Source organism: Pleurodeles waltl, chromosome 10, assembly GCF_031143425.1.
Source record: "Pleurodeles waltl isolate 20211129_DDA chromosome 10, aPleWal1.hap1.20221129, whole genome shotgun sequence".
NCBI classification, from domain to species: domain Eukaryota; kingdom Metazoa; phylum Chordata; class Amphibia; order Caudata; family Salamandridae; genus Pleurodeles; species Pleurodeles waltl.
In genome coordinates, this window is record NC_090449.1 from 984,580,964 (window position 1) to 984,597,167 (window position 16,204).

A 16,204-nucleotide genomic window follows, 5' to 3' on the forward strand; every position below is an offset into this window, starting at 1 on the left:
TGCTGGCTTGGAGTTTGGTTTATTGAAAAAGGTTGACTTGAATGAACATTTAGGCTCATATTTAAGGACTTTGTGGCACAGGGCAGTGCAGCAAACTATCTTGCTGCACTGCTCTGCATCACAGGGAATTGACTGGTATGTGTGGTATTTAAAAGAATACTACACATTCCTGTCCTTTCCCTTGCGCTGGCCCACTTTAGCTAGCCTAGCACCAACACAGGCATCCTGGCACAATGGTGCCAGGTTGCCTGCATTGCATGAAGGATTGTTTTTGTGCAGGAAGTGGCACCTTCCTGCCCAAAACCTTTCCTGAGAGGGTTTTACCTCTTTCTATGTGTGCTACAGAACATAGCACACACAGAAAGAGGAAAAAACTGGGAGAAATAAACACATTTTTCCTTGTTACGCCTTTCCTTGGGTGGGGGCATATCATTTTGGCAAATTCCCAGGATTACAAGTTCCTGTAAATCAGGGAATGCGCCAAAATCCATGGGTGTTGCATGGGAATATCACGCAGCACCCATGGAAATAAATGCCTCACTGGTGCAGAGTAATATAACACAGTGATTTGCACTGCGTTACATTAATCAAGATTTACAAAGCCACGCAATGCCGTTCAAAGTGGCCCTGTGTGACTTCATAAATCTCACTTAAGCTTTGTGTCGCTCTTGCACCCTGTTGCCTGGTTCGAGAACGACGCAAACCGGGTCATAAATATGGCCCCTAGCCTCTATCAAAAATAAGACAGTATATTTAACCCACCTAATAAAAGCACTGCATCTGAACCTTCCCTGTGCCACTTTTAAGCTTATTTATGAAGTGATTAAAGTTACATTTCTATAAGAAATTACCTATAATTTGGTGGTCAATTCAGAAAAGGCTGCAAAGTCTTTATATTGTGTTGATTATAATCTATACTGCACGTTATTTCCATTACCCAAATTGGCGCCCGAGCACAAATATCTCTGAAGATTAATACACTGAGTTAAAGCCTGTAACTTGCAGTGCATTTTTTGATATATTGCTTTAGAGAAAGATTCTTTGATTAGGATTCTTTGAGGAGGCTATTGTGGCAAGTGATAAAAGTTATGTTCAACAAAACTTACCAACCCACGGTCACAAAGCCTTCCAAATTGTAGGTGCACGAAGTATTTGAGATAGTGATGTTATCATAGTGACAAATAAAGCTCACTGGAAATGAATCATCAAGTGAGATTTGAAGGCAGATCTTGGAGATTTATAAAAGGAGAAATGTGGGGATTTAAAGAGTACCTTTATATGTTATGTATAGTCACCTATCCCCCCTAAAAGAAACAACATCTGGGGAAACAAGGCAGAAAATAATATTTTTTTTAGAAATCCCATTATTTGTCACGAGAGGTTCATGAGAACAAGTATAACAGTAAGATGTGCAGACTATGATCAATGGCCTGATACATTTATTCATTTGCTGTATTAACTCAATGGACAGAAAAATATATGATACTTCTGAGAAAACACTAGAATCCCTAGACATTCACACCTGTATGGAAGCAACACTGGCCATGAACAAGCCCACATTTAGGGGCATTTAGAAAGTTTATGTATATTATGTTTGGAAATGTTTCAGTTAGGTATGGGGATAATGGGTCTCATTACGAGTTTGGCTGTCCACGGACTGCCAAACCTTCGGTGGCGGTCAGATCTCCGCGCTCCTGCTGATCTGACTGCCAGATTACGATCCTGGCGGTCAGACTACAAGGAGACTGCTGCCTCTGCCAGGATCAGGGATCCTGACGGAATGGGAGTAATTGAAGTCATGGTCTGCCACTGCAGTACCAGGTTTGGCCCCACCATTCTGATTACGACTTCCCTTTCTACCAGCTAGTGAAGACAGTGCGCATTCTGAAGGTGCTGTGTGTGACTGCTTTGGCCCCAGCTCTCCAAGGGAGCCAAGGCCAATGCTCCCACACTATTTCCACTGGGCTGACTGGCAGAAACATTGAAATAAGACATTTCCGCCAGTCAGCACGGTGGAAACATTCTAATTCGGCAATGGCGAGGCTGCCGGATTGACGCCCATCAACCACTGCCGTATTGGAGTTGTGGCAGTTCAACTGCCCAACTCCAAATCAGGCCCAATATTGTTTGTATGTTTTACTTTGCTTGAAAGAGCATGCTGTGAATGATTGCATTTTTAATTTTGTAAATTCAGGGTCAATATCTTTTGGTAGAAATTTTAATTTTACTTTGTTGTTCTTTGCAAAGCTTTTAATGAATCAGGCAATAAATATGACTGACTGACTATAAAGTGACTTAGCTCACCCTTCATTCCACCTCCGCTTGTGTTCTCCTCAATATCACTTCAACTCAAGGCATCATTCTGATTTACTTACCCGTTTAGCACCAGTATTTGTCAAAATCTGGGAAGTGTTTTGCAAGAAAAGTAGGTTTTAAATTGCTAATCTGAATAAGCTACTAAAATCATACAACAAAGATTTTAAAACATCTATGAAATTGATGAAATTTAAAGACAAAACAATACATATTCGGTGGTTAACTTTTATGGCTTTTGTGACACCTATCAACATCCTGGTTGGCTGGTGCTTTTTGGGACCTATGGGATCTAGTCATTAGAATGTTGAAATAGTCTACTCAATGTAACAGTTGAATATGATTGTTAACCCTTTGGCTGGCAGTGTGACATATATATGTAAGTCATGAAAAGGTGTCACCTGGACAATCACATGTCTTATGTACATCATGTTTTTAGGCCCGCCTATGCCGACACCTTTTTTTAAAAAAATGTGCCCCCTTGATGGGGAAAAACTCCTTTTTATTGTGGGTGTGATGGATGCAGCATGCCAGTGACCAATCCCTTCTCAGGTTTGACAAACTCCAGAATAATGCGACTCAGGGCTCACTTCCAGGTTGCCTCATTGAGTATACATGTGACATCACTAGTGATCACATACATCTCACTAGTGACGTCACATACATATCGTGAACACTTGGAGAAAGTCGTCCCTATCCCCACTCATATCCATCTGATGGTCTGGGCTATGGGTAGCTATTACTGCCCCCTCATTGCTCCCTAATCATGCCACCTCAATCTCCTTTTTCTGTTGGTAGGGAGGTGAAAGAGAGGAGAAGCACAACCTCCTTATACCCTTCCTCCCACCAATCTTTCCACCCCAATGACGAGGGAATGGAGGTAGGGATAAGAAAGGCGTGGACTACAATAGTCCCTTCCTTCCATTCCCCACTTTCTGATTCAATTATACAGAGCTCCTTTTTTTTACAATGCCTCACGATAAAAGAGAAGCCCTATAAAATGAAGGAGCTACTGTGGAAAGAGCCAGACAAAGTTTGGGTTTTTTTCTCAGCCCAAGAAAAACATCCTTGCAATATCTGACTCCTTGCTGGGACACAGGATTACAGTTCTGTAACCCAGCAATGTTCAAGCCTAAGAAACATTATAAACACATATCTGTATCCCAGCAAGGAGCCAGGCTCAATGTGGATTTTTGGCCAAGAAAAAAGACTTGGAGCTAATTCTGTCTTCTTTTTGGGGCACAGATACACTGTACTGGACCCCAGCAAGGAGCTAGATGTAGTTTGGATTTTTCTTTGGCCTGAGAGAAAATTAAACGGACACACCTAACTTCCTGCTACAGCATAGATACACATTTCTGTGCCCCAGCATGTAGCCGCATTCACTGTGAATATTTGCTTTGCCTGCAAAAAACAATCTGCTTCTGACACCCTCCAGGTGCACAGACAGTTCGACATTGAATTAGAACCTACTTGCATCCATAGTTGCATGATCATAAAATTGGGGCCAGTGGTTCTGAAGGCAAATGATGTCTCAGCAGCAAACCTCCATGTACTTTATTGTTGTAAGTAATATAAAAAGTTTTCTCCATTTTGGATTCTGTACCTTTTGACATCACTATATATATAAGTGCTTCCTAGCTAACCCTGCACATAATAGATGTCTTACAAGCATTGGAAGAAGGCACGTGTGTGTTTTTGTGAGATCCTAATACTTCAATGTGAGAGGTTCTATCACTTCAATGTACATAACTTGTTAATTAACAACACATATACATCTGGGTATATTGTTTCTTTATCTCTTACATGCACACTTACACAGCCCTGTGCACATTCACATCAGCACCAAATACAATGCGTTAACTGGAAAAGGACCCTGGTGGTTTAGATAAAGTAGTGTGCCAGATATAGCTTTTAATTACAACCTATTTTATCATCGAGACCATTTGATTTGCATTTCATTTAGTTCTCTCTTTCGAGGGATGTTAATTGTTCAAAGACACATGAAAGCATTGGCTGGTGCAAGGGGCATCTCTTTGTAATGCTGCGGTTACACGTTTTCAGGCACAGTCTTTTCATACAACCATTTATCATTCGGAAAATGAAACAAACCAAATCAGGTGAAGTGCCTGCGTTCTGTGCCCAGAGGCAAGGCGAAGCTGAGCATCTGAGCACTCTATGGTGAAAAGCTGATCAGAGTAATGTGGATCTTAACCAATGCAGTTGCAAATAAGGCAACAAACATGAAGCCGTTTTCAGTCATAAACAAATATGTACGACCAAAAATGATTGCATTTATGCCTGTCAAGTATCCACAGAAAGGGTAACAGAAGATAGAAACTCATTTACTCAGGTATAACTGCATGCCACAGCTGTGTACACATACTTAGTTGTAAACCTCAAGCAAGAGGTGGAAAGTGGGTATTGCAGTGCATGATTTCCTTTGAGAGTGAGTGATCACCCACAAAATTGTGAGTTGCCCCTAACTGATCCATTCTTACCTGGAAATGCTCAGAAGTTTGCTACAGCAATGGACTGAGTTAGTCACCGGCTTCCGTAGGAAGGAGAAAGGAACGCCTTCAGACGTCAAGGAAGCTTAGATTAAGGGATTTCTCCATAACAAAAATGTTTTTTTTGTCTATGGAGAGAAGAATAAAAAATAGCAAGCAATTGAAAGCTGAAAAGTCTGACCTTGGTAAATTGTTGTGATGGTTCCTTTGCCACACTTTGCCTCCGCCCACCACAGTATACAGCATGGAACAAGAGGACTGCCCACTTCAGCCATTAGCTTCCATCTGTGTGACAAAGGGCATTTTTTGCTTGCACAGAATATCTGCATCCACCTTAGTTATAATCCCCTTCAAGTGTCAGGACTAGTGGGGCCATGTGTAACCATCTTCAAATTGGTTTTGTCATTCTTTAACAACAATAAATAAATGCAAAACATTGTTACAAGATGGCTACCCAAGCATGTGTATAGATGTTGAATGTATGGATGGATGTCTTTTCGTATTTTAAAGCATTATAAACAAAATCTACTATTACCACCAGTGCATCCCTTGAGTTCACACAAAAGTGTTACCTTCTTGAAATAGTTTTAGTTATACTTTTTCAATCCATCTTGTAGTGGTGAACAAACAGTCACTAGCAAAGCCATTTCCTCTCCAGCCAAATATTAAAGGCCAGACCAATCGACTTCTCCAGTGCTTATTTTTTTGTGACTTTTTTGATTTCTTAAGTCTATTGAGATAGCTAAATTCGCCTCTAGGACAGGGAAAAATGTGATCTCATTAAAAGTATGCCCAGCAATCTGAAAATGGCACAGCTTTCTAGTTGTATGCCTGACCATGTTTATGACTAACAAAAAAGTACTTGATCTGCATCTGTTTGTAGTTCTGTTGCTAGGAGTGCACGTTTTGTGCTGCTTTTAGTGAGTCTGACCCCCAGTGTTTAACTTAGAAAACGTTTACGGATTTGATGTTGAAAGATATAGGGTCTGATTACGACCAAATCGGAGGGGATTACTCAGTCCCAAATGCGACCGATATTCCGTCTGCCGTTTTACAAGTTCCATAGGACAGAGTAATCCCCTCTGCCAAGGTTGTAATCAGGCCCATAGCGTTGATCTACCAAAAGCAAAAGGACAAAATGTCCTTGTTTCAGTGCTGGAATGAACACTGGCAGCATCTCATATTTGTGACAAGGACATCTGTGATGCAGAAAATGTGTATTTTATCCATTCAGTTATGGGCAGCGCACAGAAATGCTGACAATTTACATTCAGTTTGGGCAGGATGTGTCCCTTAAACACCTTCCTCATAAAATCACCAAAAAAAAAAAAAAAAACAACATGATGAACTCGTTGCTTAGTGCTCAGCATGTGTGCCTCATACAGGGTTATGAGGATGCTCTTGGGTTACAAGTAATGTGTGTGACATTTAATCATGTACCTTCTTCATAAACTGGTTAGACAGAAGTAATGAGTGGACTATGTGCTGCAAATACGCCCTTGTTGCCTGATAGTAACACTCATAGTCATGACCCCGAATTGGTGGTTTCATTGACTCTTAATCAGGGCTGGCTTTAGCACTGGTAGCGCCCTGTGCGACAGTCTTTTTTTGGCGTCCCCAACCTGTGACCACCTCCTCAGATTCAGTCATTACCACCCGAGAAATGTGCCCCCTCATTTCTCCATACCCCAGTGGCATAACAAAGGCCTACACAGCTCATGCAGTGTGTGTGTGGGGCGGGGGCAGCTCGAGCCCTCCTTTGCCCTCACAGTACAGTGCAAGGGTGGCAGACCCCTGACTGGGTCAAGGGAGGAGGGGGGGCATACTGGTACTTTGCAGCGGCCCCCTTCAGTTTCGTTACACCACTGACATAGCCCTACTTTGACATACATTCAATTGTTTTAAAACGCTTGTAAAGGCTGGCTTTACTAATCCACTCAGCTATCCACATAAAATATAGTTATGTTATTTGCAGCAGGCATATTAACCCTCTAAGCTACTTTATGGAGAGTCAAACCGGCCCCTAGACAAAACTCCCATCTCTCGCTAACAGGAACATTAACCACAAGAGGTATCTTGACATTTTAATTGCTTCCTGAAGGCTGGGCGCGGAAGTAGCTTTTCAGCAGGTGCTTTTCAATCGCAAGTTTCGTAAATTATTGCTAAACACAGCACCCCCCCTGAGGTCAGCGCCCCCCAATCCAGGTCAGCACCCAAAGCTGGCCCTGCTCTTAATATATATTGATGATCTATTTACAACACATAGCCCCTCATTGCGAGGGCCCCCTGCAGTTCTGAGGAATTCGGTACCTAGGGTTTCCAACATCATTAAAATTACAAGATCTGCATAATCGGAGTTTCTGTACGAAAATCTGGGCTAAAATGAGAACTAACTAGGGGGATGAGGTCCGAAATTACTAATTTCCCAGTAGTTTCTTATTTCTGAGGGAATCCTCAGGGTCCCTTTCAAAAGTTCTTATAACTCCAGCCACCGGAGCTACTGATGGACCTTTGGCAAAAGCAACACCAGGGACAACTCTTATTTAGAATAAGGCAAACGATGTTCTTGCCTGGACGGAATTCCTGTTGATGTGTTAAAATGCTACTAATCGTTTGGATACGAGAGTCTTTGTTGAATGATGTTTGTCCTGATACTCATAGCTAGAATACAATGTTTACAGATAACTCACTGCGCCGCCTACTCTCTCAGCAATGAAGTAAAAGAGACAATAAGTAACTTAGCGTGGTTAACTAATTTATATTAAGGCGGGACATTTTCGTGATGGCTGCAAAACATTTGTAAAACACCATTTAAGATGATGTCAATCCGCCATTTATTTGCCTTTATTTACAAGTGTTCGGGGCCCGTGGCTTGACAAGCAGTAAGACTTTCATGTCAATAGACTAAGAGCTTGAAGCTTCAGGAGTCGAAAAATGGAAATCATATTTCTTCATATAGGCTGCGGTCCATTAGAGCACAGGTGGAGTTTTGCCTGATTCCACACCTGTTAGATGTTGGCTTTCCTTTCTGTTATGTGACCTGCACACTAATTACACAGAAGCCAGTCTGAAAACAAGTGTTCTGCTTTTTGTTTCCAGCCATTACTTGCCGGAAGCAAGATGGAGCACAAGCGGACATTGGCGAGTGCCTGAAGTATGCAGGGCCATTTCCAGCTCTCACTCAAGCCTGCCAGATACCCTGCCAAGACGACTGCCAGTTCACAACGTGGTCAAAGTTTTCATCGTGCAATGGGGACTGTGGAGCATTCAGGACACGACGGCGTAACTTAGCTGGTAGGTTCACCCAAATATGAGACGAAATACGATGCTGTATCTAACAAACAATCCCTGCAGGTTACTGACCAAAGATTACACATGCATTCAATATCACTTTTTAAGATGTCCCACCACGAACACTTAGGTAATGACAAAGCAAGGTTGGACAGATTTCCAGAGTGAAGAACCCAGCATGTACTTCCTTTCATTTTATGAGAATTTTGAGTATAATCTTTTTCCTACAAAATATCAACATGCAGTGCACTCATAAGTTAATTTGCACTTGTCTCCTCAATCCTAGCTGTAAAGTTTAATTCAAAAGTTTTTACACATAGCAAAAAAATAGCATTGCATGTATAGCGTTGTGAGCACTGGGGTACCCCCAATGACAAAGTTACATCTATTATGGTTTTGAGTGCATACGTGTGTGTGTAGTGAACAGAGTGCCAGAATGTAGTTTATCTCTCAAATATGTATTTTGTTGCAGTGTCTAAGTACCCTCTATTCCTTTAATTGAGTTTTGCTATTTACATTGGATTCCTGTTGGGTCAATGTAGGGCAGAATAACCCGAGATGTTTACAGTTTGTTTTCAGTGTATAAGTAAGTTTAATCTTTTGTGTACACGTTTTTGTGGGACTTGATTTGGTCTGAGAAGAAGGGCGAAAAGAATGCTTTACTCTTTCGACCAGAAAAATCATGATTTTGATTAACAAGAGGATCAGAGATTGAATTATAGCATGTAAACGTTAACATTGTTCACAGGTTTTTGAAGAGTGGCCAAAAGTGATATTCTGCACTTATGTTTTGCGGTGGGGTAACATTAGCCTCCATGGTGCAGGGGACCCTAGAGCCCCAGGGTGCCCCCTCAGCACAGTACTCTGGTCTGAGAGATCCTGACTGAATCCTGGAGCACCCTCCATATACTTTCCGGGAGGCGGCAAGTTTCGTTATGCCACTGGCTTTGGTTGGTAATTTCTTCGATGCCTGAAAATTCACCCAGCAAACATATATTCACACCAATATTCCATGCTTGCGTAATAAGGGATGGCACTCCGCATACATACTGTGGGTGCAGGTCTCATCATTTATAGCTAGGCTGCTTTCAGTAAAGAAAGAATGCTGCCACTCTGAGATCAGTTTCAGGCTCTTTAATTGAGCTCTATGGCTGGAGGCGATATATGAGTGTGTGTATATATACCAAATATATCATACATACATAAATGAAAAAAGTTATATGCTATTTCTTACTAAACTGTCTAAACTATATTGATAAATATTAAAGTATACAACCATTTATATAACCAACCTCCTAGTATTATCAACTGGTTTTGAACATGTTATAATACAAAGAAAGATGTTACTTCACAGAACGAAATTGTTATTCAATCACTCTTACTTAACTTACTTAAATTACATATTAATTTTTTGTATTGGTGCTGTTGGATGTACTAATTTACATTTTTGTAAACATTTGATGGATTTTCCATGATATTTTTTCATCTAGGGAAAAGCAAGAAAAAGGAAAAATGCAAAAATCCTCCATCCTCTCTTTTGACTGAAACCCAACCATGTCCCTGTGACAAATACAGTGCACAACCAGTTGGTAACTGGTCGGACTGCATTTTGCCAGAAGGCAAAATGGAGGTATTGTTGGGAATGAAAGTGCAAGGTGATATCAAGGAATGTGGGCAAGGCTATCGATACCAAGCTGTGGCATGCTCTGACCAAAACAATCGACTGGTGGAAACATCACGCTGCAATAGCCATGGTATGTATTGCTATATTATTATTCCCAAGGCAAAGAACAATTATTTTTTGGGCATTCACCCCAGTGACATTAACATCATTGTTCTTTTAATCATAACTTTCACACATTATGTAAAAATCATTCAATGGATAGTTGTATCTCACCTCACCCAGCTTTCGGCTGAATATATGTATGTCATGTCATTGCTTGTGCTGGGCTAGCCGTTGGAGAGAGACTGAGAGCCTCATTACAACCCTCGTGGTCTTTAGACCTCCAGGGTCGTGGTGGAGGCCTGTCCACGACCAGAGTGGTGGTCCAACCGCTTTGGCGGGGTTCTGACCTCCATATTACGACTGTGGCAGTTGCCCCATGCTCAGACCGCCAGCCCCGCCAGCACTGCCAGTTTACATCCCGGCGGTCTTAATCCTCCAGGGCAGTGCGGCAAGCAGCGCCACCCTGGGGATTATGACCCCCCCTCCAACAGCTTTTACATGGTGGTAGCACCACCATGTAAAGGCTGGTGGAGACAGGTGCAGGGGTCTGCAGAGGGGCCCCTGCACTGCCCAAGCACTCGGCATGAGCAGTGCAGGGGCTCCCATGGCCAGCCGAATCAGCGCTGGCCGTGGGAGCCCCTAAAGCACCCCATGCACTGCAACCTTGACGCAGGCTCAATTATGAGCCGGCGTCAATGTTGTAGGCTGTTCTCTGCTGGGCCAGCGGGTGGAAACACTGCATCTGCCCACTGACCCAGTGGGGAACTTCGTAATGGAACCCGCAGGAAGGCGGCCGCATTGGTGGCAACCTGACCACAGGAGTTTGGCAGACTGCCTTTTCCACCCGCCAAACTCATAATGACCCCCAGAATTCTCATCAGTGTAGCTATCGACAGAAAAGGTGTTTTAGACTTGGCTATACCTTTGGTGTCGTTTTGATGAATCATTATGACATTTTCCAAAAAAAGCATGGCAAGGGGTTTGTTGTACATAGAATGTTTCGGGGTGATCTGTCAATCAGGGACAGAGAAAAAGGGGGGTCAAAAAAGTGTGTTTCCATGTTAATTCCCATAGATATTTTAGACACAACTACATTCCTACCTGCTGAACAAATTACACCAAATTTGGCATAAAGGTACATCTTGGTTCACAAAGCGCCCTTTTTTATTTGATATAAATCTGTTGAGTAGTTTTTGAGATATTAAAGGAGAAAGTCATTTGCGTAGCTAGAGGCGCGGATACCGGATACTCCTCAGATCCTCCACAGGGCAAAAAACCTGCTTACCTGCAGATCCGAGGATCTTGCTCATATCCCAATTTGATCCTCCTCTGAATCCAGGGGAAAAGCAAGGCCCTGGCTGGCTGGCTACAACCTGACAGAAATATTAACATGTGTATTAACAAAAACCATAGAAATTCTCTGAAAAAAACAAAGGTTACAGGTTTGTTACAGTTAGGTTGATGTTTTACCCATACAAAACCATAAAAATTCAGCAGTTATAGTTCTACTTATAGTTCTACTTATCTGAAGAAACTATAACTCATGCTGGTAAGAAACTTTGGACCAGCTATAGTTTCTTAACCCCTTCGCTGCCAGGCCTTTTTCCCCTCCTGTGCCAGGCCTTTTTTTGGCTATTTGGGGAAGTTCGCGCTTAGGCCGTCATAACTTTTTGTCCACATAAGCTAGCCAAGCCAAATTTGTGTCCTTTTTTTCCAACATCCTAGGGATTCTAGAGGGACCCAGACTTTGTGGGTTCCCCTGAAGAAGGCCAAGAAATTATCCAAAATACAGTGAAACTTTCGTTTTTTTCAAAAAAATGGGAAAAAGGGGCTGCAGAAAAAGGCTTGTAGTTTTTTCCCTGAAAATGGCAACAACAAAGGGCTTGCGGTGCTAAAATCACCAGCTTCCCAGCTTTCAGGAACAGGCAGACTTGAATCAGACAACCCAATTTTTCAACACAATTTTGGCATTTTACTTGGACATACCTTATTTTTACGATTTTTTGTGCTTTCAGCCTTCTTCCAGTCAGTGACAGAAATGGGCGTGAAACCAATGCTGGATCCCAGAAACCTAAACATTTCTAAAAAGCAGACAAAAGTCTGAATTCAGCAAGGGTTAATTTGTGTAGATCCTACAAGGGCTTCCTACAGAAAATAACAACTGAAACAAAATATTGAAATTGAGGTGGAAAAAACGGCAATTTTTCTCTACGTTTTACCCTGTAACCTTTTCCTGCAATGTCAGATTTTTGAAAGCAATATACAGTTACGTCTGCTGGACTCTTCTGGTTGCTGGGATATATAAGGCTTGTATGTTCATCAAGAACCCTAGGTACCCAGAGCCAATAAATGAGCTGCATCCTGCAGTGGGTTTTCATTCTATACCGGGTATACAGCAATTCATTTGCTGAAATATAAAGAGTGAAAAATAGCTATCAAGAAAACCTTTGTATTTCCAAAATGGGCACAAGATAAGGTGTTGAGGAGCAGTGGTTATTTGCACATCTCTGAATTCCGGGGTGCCCATACTAGCATGTGAATTACAGGGCATTTCTCAAATAGATGTCTTTTTTACACCCTCTCTTATATTTGGAAGGAAAAAATGTAGAGAAAGACAAGGGGCAATAACACTTGTTTTGCTATTCTATGTTCCCCCAAGTCTCCAGATAAAAATGGCACCTAGGGAAACCTATCAAGCCTGTGCATTTTTGAAAACTAGAGACCTAGGGGAATCCAAGATGGGGTGACTTGTGGGGCACTGACCAGGTTCTGTTACCCAGAATCCTTTGCAAACCTCAAACTTTGGCTAAAAAAACACGTTTTCCTCACATTTCGGTGTCAGAAAGTTCTGGAATCTGAGAGGAGCCACAAATTTCCTTCCACCCAGCGTTCCCTTAAGTCTCCCGATAAAAATGATACCTCACTTGTGTGGGTAGGCCTAGCGCCCGCGACAGGAAATGCCCCAAAACACAACATGGACATACCCTATTTTTTGACAGAAAACAGAGGTGTTTTTTGCAAAGTGTCTAACTGTAGATTTTGGCCTCTAGCTCAGCCGGCACCTAGGGAAACCTACCAAACCTGTGCATTTATGAAAACTAGAGACCTAGGGGAATCCAAGATGGGGTGACTTGTGGGGCTCTGACCAGGTTCTGTTATCCAGAATCCTTTGCAAACCTCAAAATTTGGCTAAAAAAACACATTTTCCTCACATTTCGGTGACAGAAAGTTCTGGAATCTGAGAGGAGCCACAAATTTCCTTCCACCCAGCGTTTCTCCAAGTCTCCCGATAAAAATGATACCTCACTTGTGTGGGTAGGCCTAGCTCCCGCAGCAGGAAATGCCCCAAAACACAACGTGAACACATCACATTTTTTGACAGAAAACAGAGGTGTTTTTTTGCAAAGTGCCTACCTGTAGATTTTGGCCTCTAGCTCAGCCGGCACCTAGGGAAACATACCAAACCTGTGCATTCTTTAATACTAGAGACCTAGGGGAATCCAGGATGGGGTGACTTGTGGGGCTCTGACCAGGTTCTGTTACCCAGAATCCTTTGCAAACCTCAAAATCTGGCTAAAAAAACACATTTTCCTCATATTTCGGTGACAGAAAGTTCTGGAATCTGAGAGGAGCCCCAAATTTCCTTCCACCCAGCGTTCCCCCAAGTCTCCCGATAAAAATGATACCTCACTTGTGTGGGTAGGCCTAGCGCCCACGAAAGGAAATGGCCCAAAACACAACGTGGACACATCACATTTTTTCACAGAAAACAGGTGTTTTTTACAAAGTGCCTACCTTTGGATTTTGGCCTCTAGCTCAGCCGGCCTCAGGGGTGGCAGAAATGGCCTAAAATAAATATGCCCCCCCCAACACCCCGGGGAGCGACCCTTGCCTACGGGGTCGCTCCCCCTGTGTGACATTGGCGCATAAAAAGATCCCCGGTGCCTAGTTGTTTCTGCCCCCCTTGGGGGTAGATTGACCTAAAATCATCTGATCTGCCCCCAAGGTGGGCAGAAATGCTCTAAATACAATTTGCCCCCCCAAGCCCCTCCAGGAGCGACCCTTGCCTACGGGGTCGCTCCCCTTGCGTGACATTGGCGCAAAAATATAATCCCTGGTGCCTAGTTGTTTCTGCCCCCTTGGGGCCGATTGACCTAAAATTGGCTGATCTGCCATGGTCTAAATACAATTTGCCCCCCAGGGGAGCGATGCTTGCCTAATGGGTCGCTCCCCATCTCTAAAAAAACAAAAAAAAACAAAAATAAAAACACAGAAAAAAATTAGCCCTGGCGCCTAGAGGTTTCTAATAACAATAGGCCGACATACCCCCGGGGGGGTAGAAATGGCCTAAAATAAATGTGCACCCCCACACCCCCCCCCGGGAGCGACCCTTGCCTACGGGGTCGCTCACCCTGTGTGACATTGGCGCAAAAAAAAATCCCAGGTGCCTAGTTGTTTCTGCCCCCTTGGGGGCAGATTAACCTAAAATCAGGCCGATCTGCCCCCAAGGAGGGCAGAAATGGTCTAAATACAATTTGCCCCACAGGCCTAATGGGTCGCTCCCCATCTCAAAAAAACAAACAAAACAAAAAAAAAAACACACAAAAAAAAAATTTCCCTGGTGCCTAGAGGTTTCTGCCCCCCCGGGGGGCCGATCGGCCTAATAACAATAGGCCGATCTGCCCCCGGGGGGGGCAGAAATGGCCTAAAATAAATTTGACCCCCACACTCCCAACCCCTAGCCCCGGGGTTTTTTGTTAAATATGTATATATATATATCTATATATATATATATATACAATGTGCGTTTATATATATATATGTGTGTATATATATATATATATATATATTTTTGTATATGTTTGTGATGTGTGAGTGTGTCAATATAAATATATATATATGTATATATATATTCTTCACAGCAACAATCCTTTCAATTCAAGGATGACCAGGACACCTCCATAGTGTAAATATTGCGATTTAATTCAGAAACTTAGTAACTCCAACGCGTTCCGTGACTAAGGCTACGGCCGAAACGCGTTGGAGTTACTATGTTTCTGAATTAAATTACAATATTTACACTACGGAAGTGTCCTGGTCATCCTTGGATTGAAAGGATTGTTTCTGTGAAGATTTTGGGCGTCTCGGAGCCCGACCAGGACCACTGTGCTGAGGCTTCCACATTCCAGGCATTGCTGGTTTATATATATATATATATATATATATATATATATATATATATATATATATATAAATATAAGCCAAAGGTTACAGGGACGTTATTGTTAAGCTAACATTTTTAACGTAACAAACCATAGAAATTCACAAGTTATACTTAGAGTTATCTCATGTAACTATAACTCGTGCCCTAATATAACTCATGACATCTTTAATAGCATCATTCATCATGTCACTGTAACATCTGCAGAAAAAAAAATAATCAGTGCAAGGCAAGGGTTCGAGTTATAGTTACTTCAGGGCACAAGTTGTAGTTACTTGAGAAAACTGGTGAATTTCTATGAACTGATACGTTTAAAATGTGAGCCTAACTATAATGTCCCTGTAACCTTTGATTTTTTAAGTAAATATATATATGTGTATATATATGTATATATATATATATATATATATATATATATATATATATATATATACATAGATATATATATATATATATATATATATACACACACACACACACACATACATATATATACACACACACACACACACACACACACATATATATATATATATATATATATATATATATATATATATATATATACACACACACACACACACGGATACATGTTACATACCAGTGGTCAGCAGTAGTCATTCATAGTTAGGACCTAGGGCCTGGGCGGAGGCTATACTCCATCACAAATTCACCTATGTGATGGATATCCCGACCACTGTATTACGATCCCAATAGGATGTAATGGGATCATAATCCGGCGGATGGATATCCGTAAAGTTAGCAACAGAGTACTCCCCTCCACCCAGATCTAAATCAGGCCAATAGTTTAGATAAAGAAAACACGTTTTTTGACTTGCCCATTCCTTTGTCATCGTTTGACAAATCCACACAAAAGTTTCTCAAAAAAGTGTCAAGTTGGGTCTTGTTGTGCATGGAACATTTTGGGATGATCCGTCAAGCGGGGACTGAGAAAAAGGGGGGGTTGAGAAAATGCATGTTAATCTCATGTTAACTCCCATAGACTCTTCGGACATGCCTGCAGCCCAAACCACCGGATGGATTTCCACCAAATTTGGCATTAAGGCTTAAAGGTATTTTTTTTAATCACAGAAAAATCCTTGGCTCGATCAGCAGATCTGACTGTGGTTTAAAAAAAAGATC

The 16,204-nt window shown here is 42.0% G+C and overlaps 1 protein-coding gene across 1 annotated transcript in view; it reads left to right on the forward strand.

Annotated features, from left to right (window-relative positions):
- THSD7A (thrombospondin type 1 domain containing 7A) overlaps window positions 1-16,204 on the forward strand; it is a 934,571-nt gene that overhangs the window by 730,166 nt on the left and 188,201 nt on the right. Inside the window, exons 12-13 of the mRNA XM_069211831.1 lie at window positions 7,923-8,117; window positions 9,605-9,868. Of these exons, the coding sequence (XP_069067932.1) occupies window positions 7,923-8,117; window positions 9,605-9,868 (459 nt within the window). The remainder of the gene's footprint in view (window positions 1-7,922; window positions 8,118-9,604; window positions 9,869-16,204) is intronic.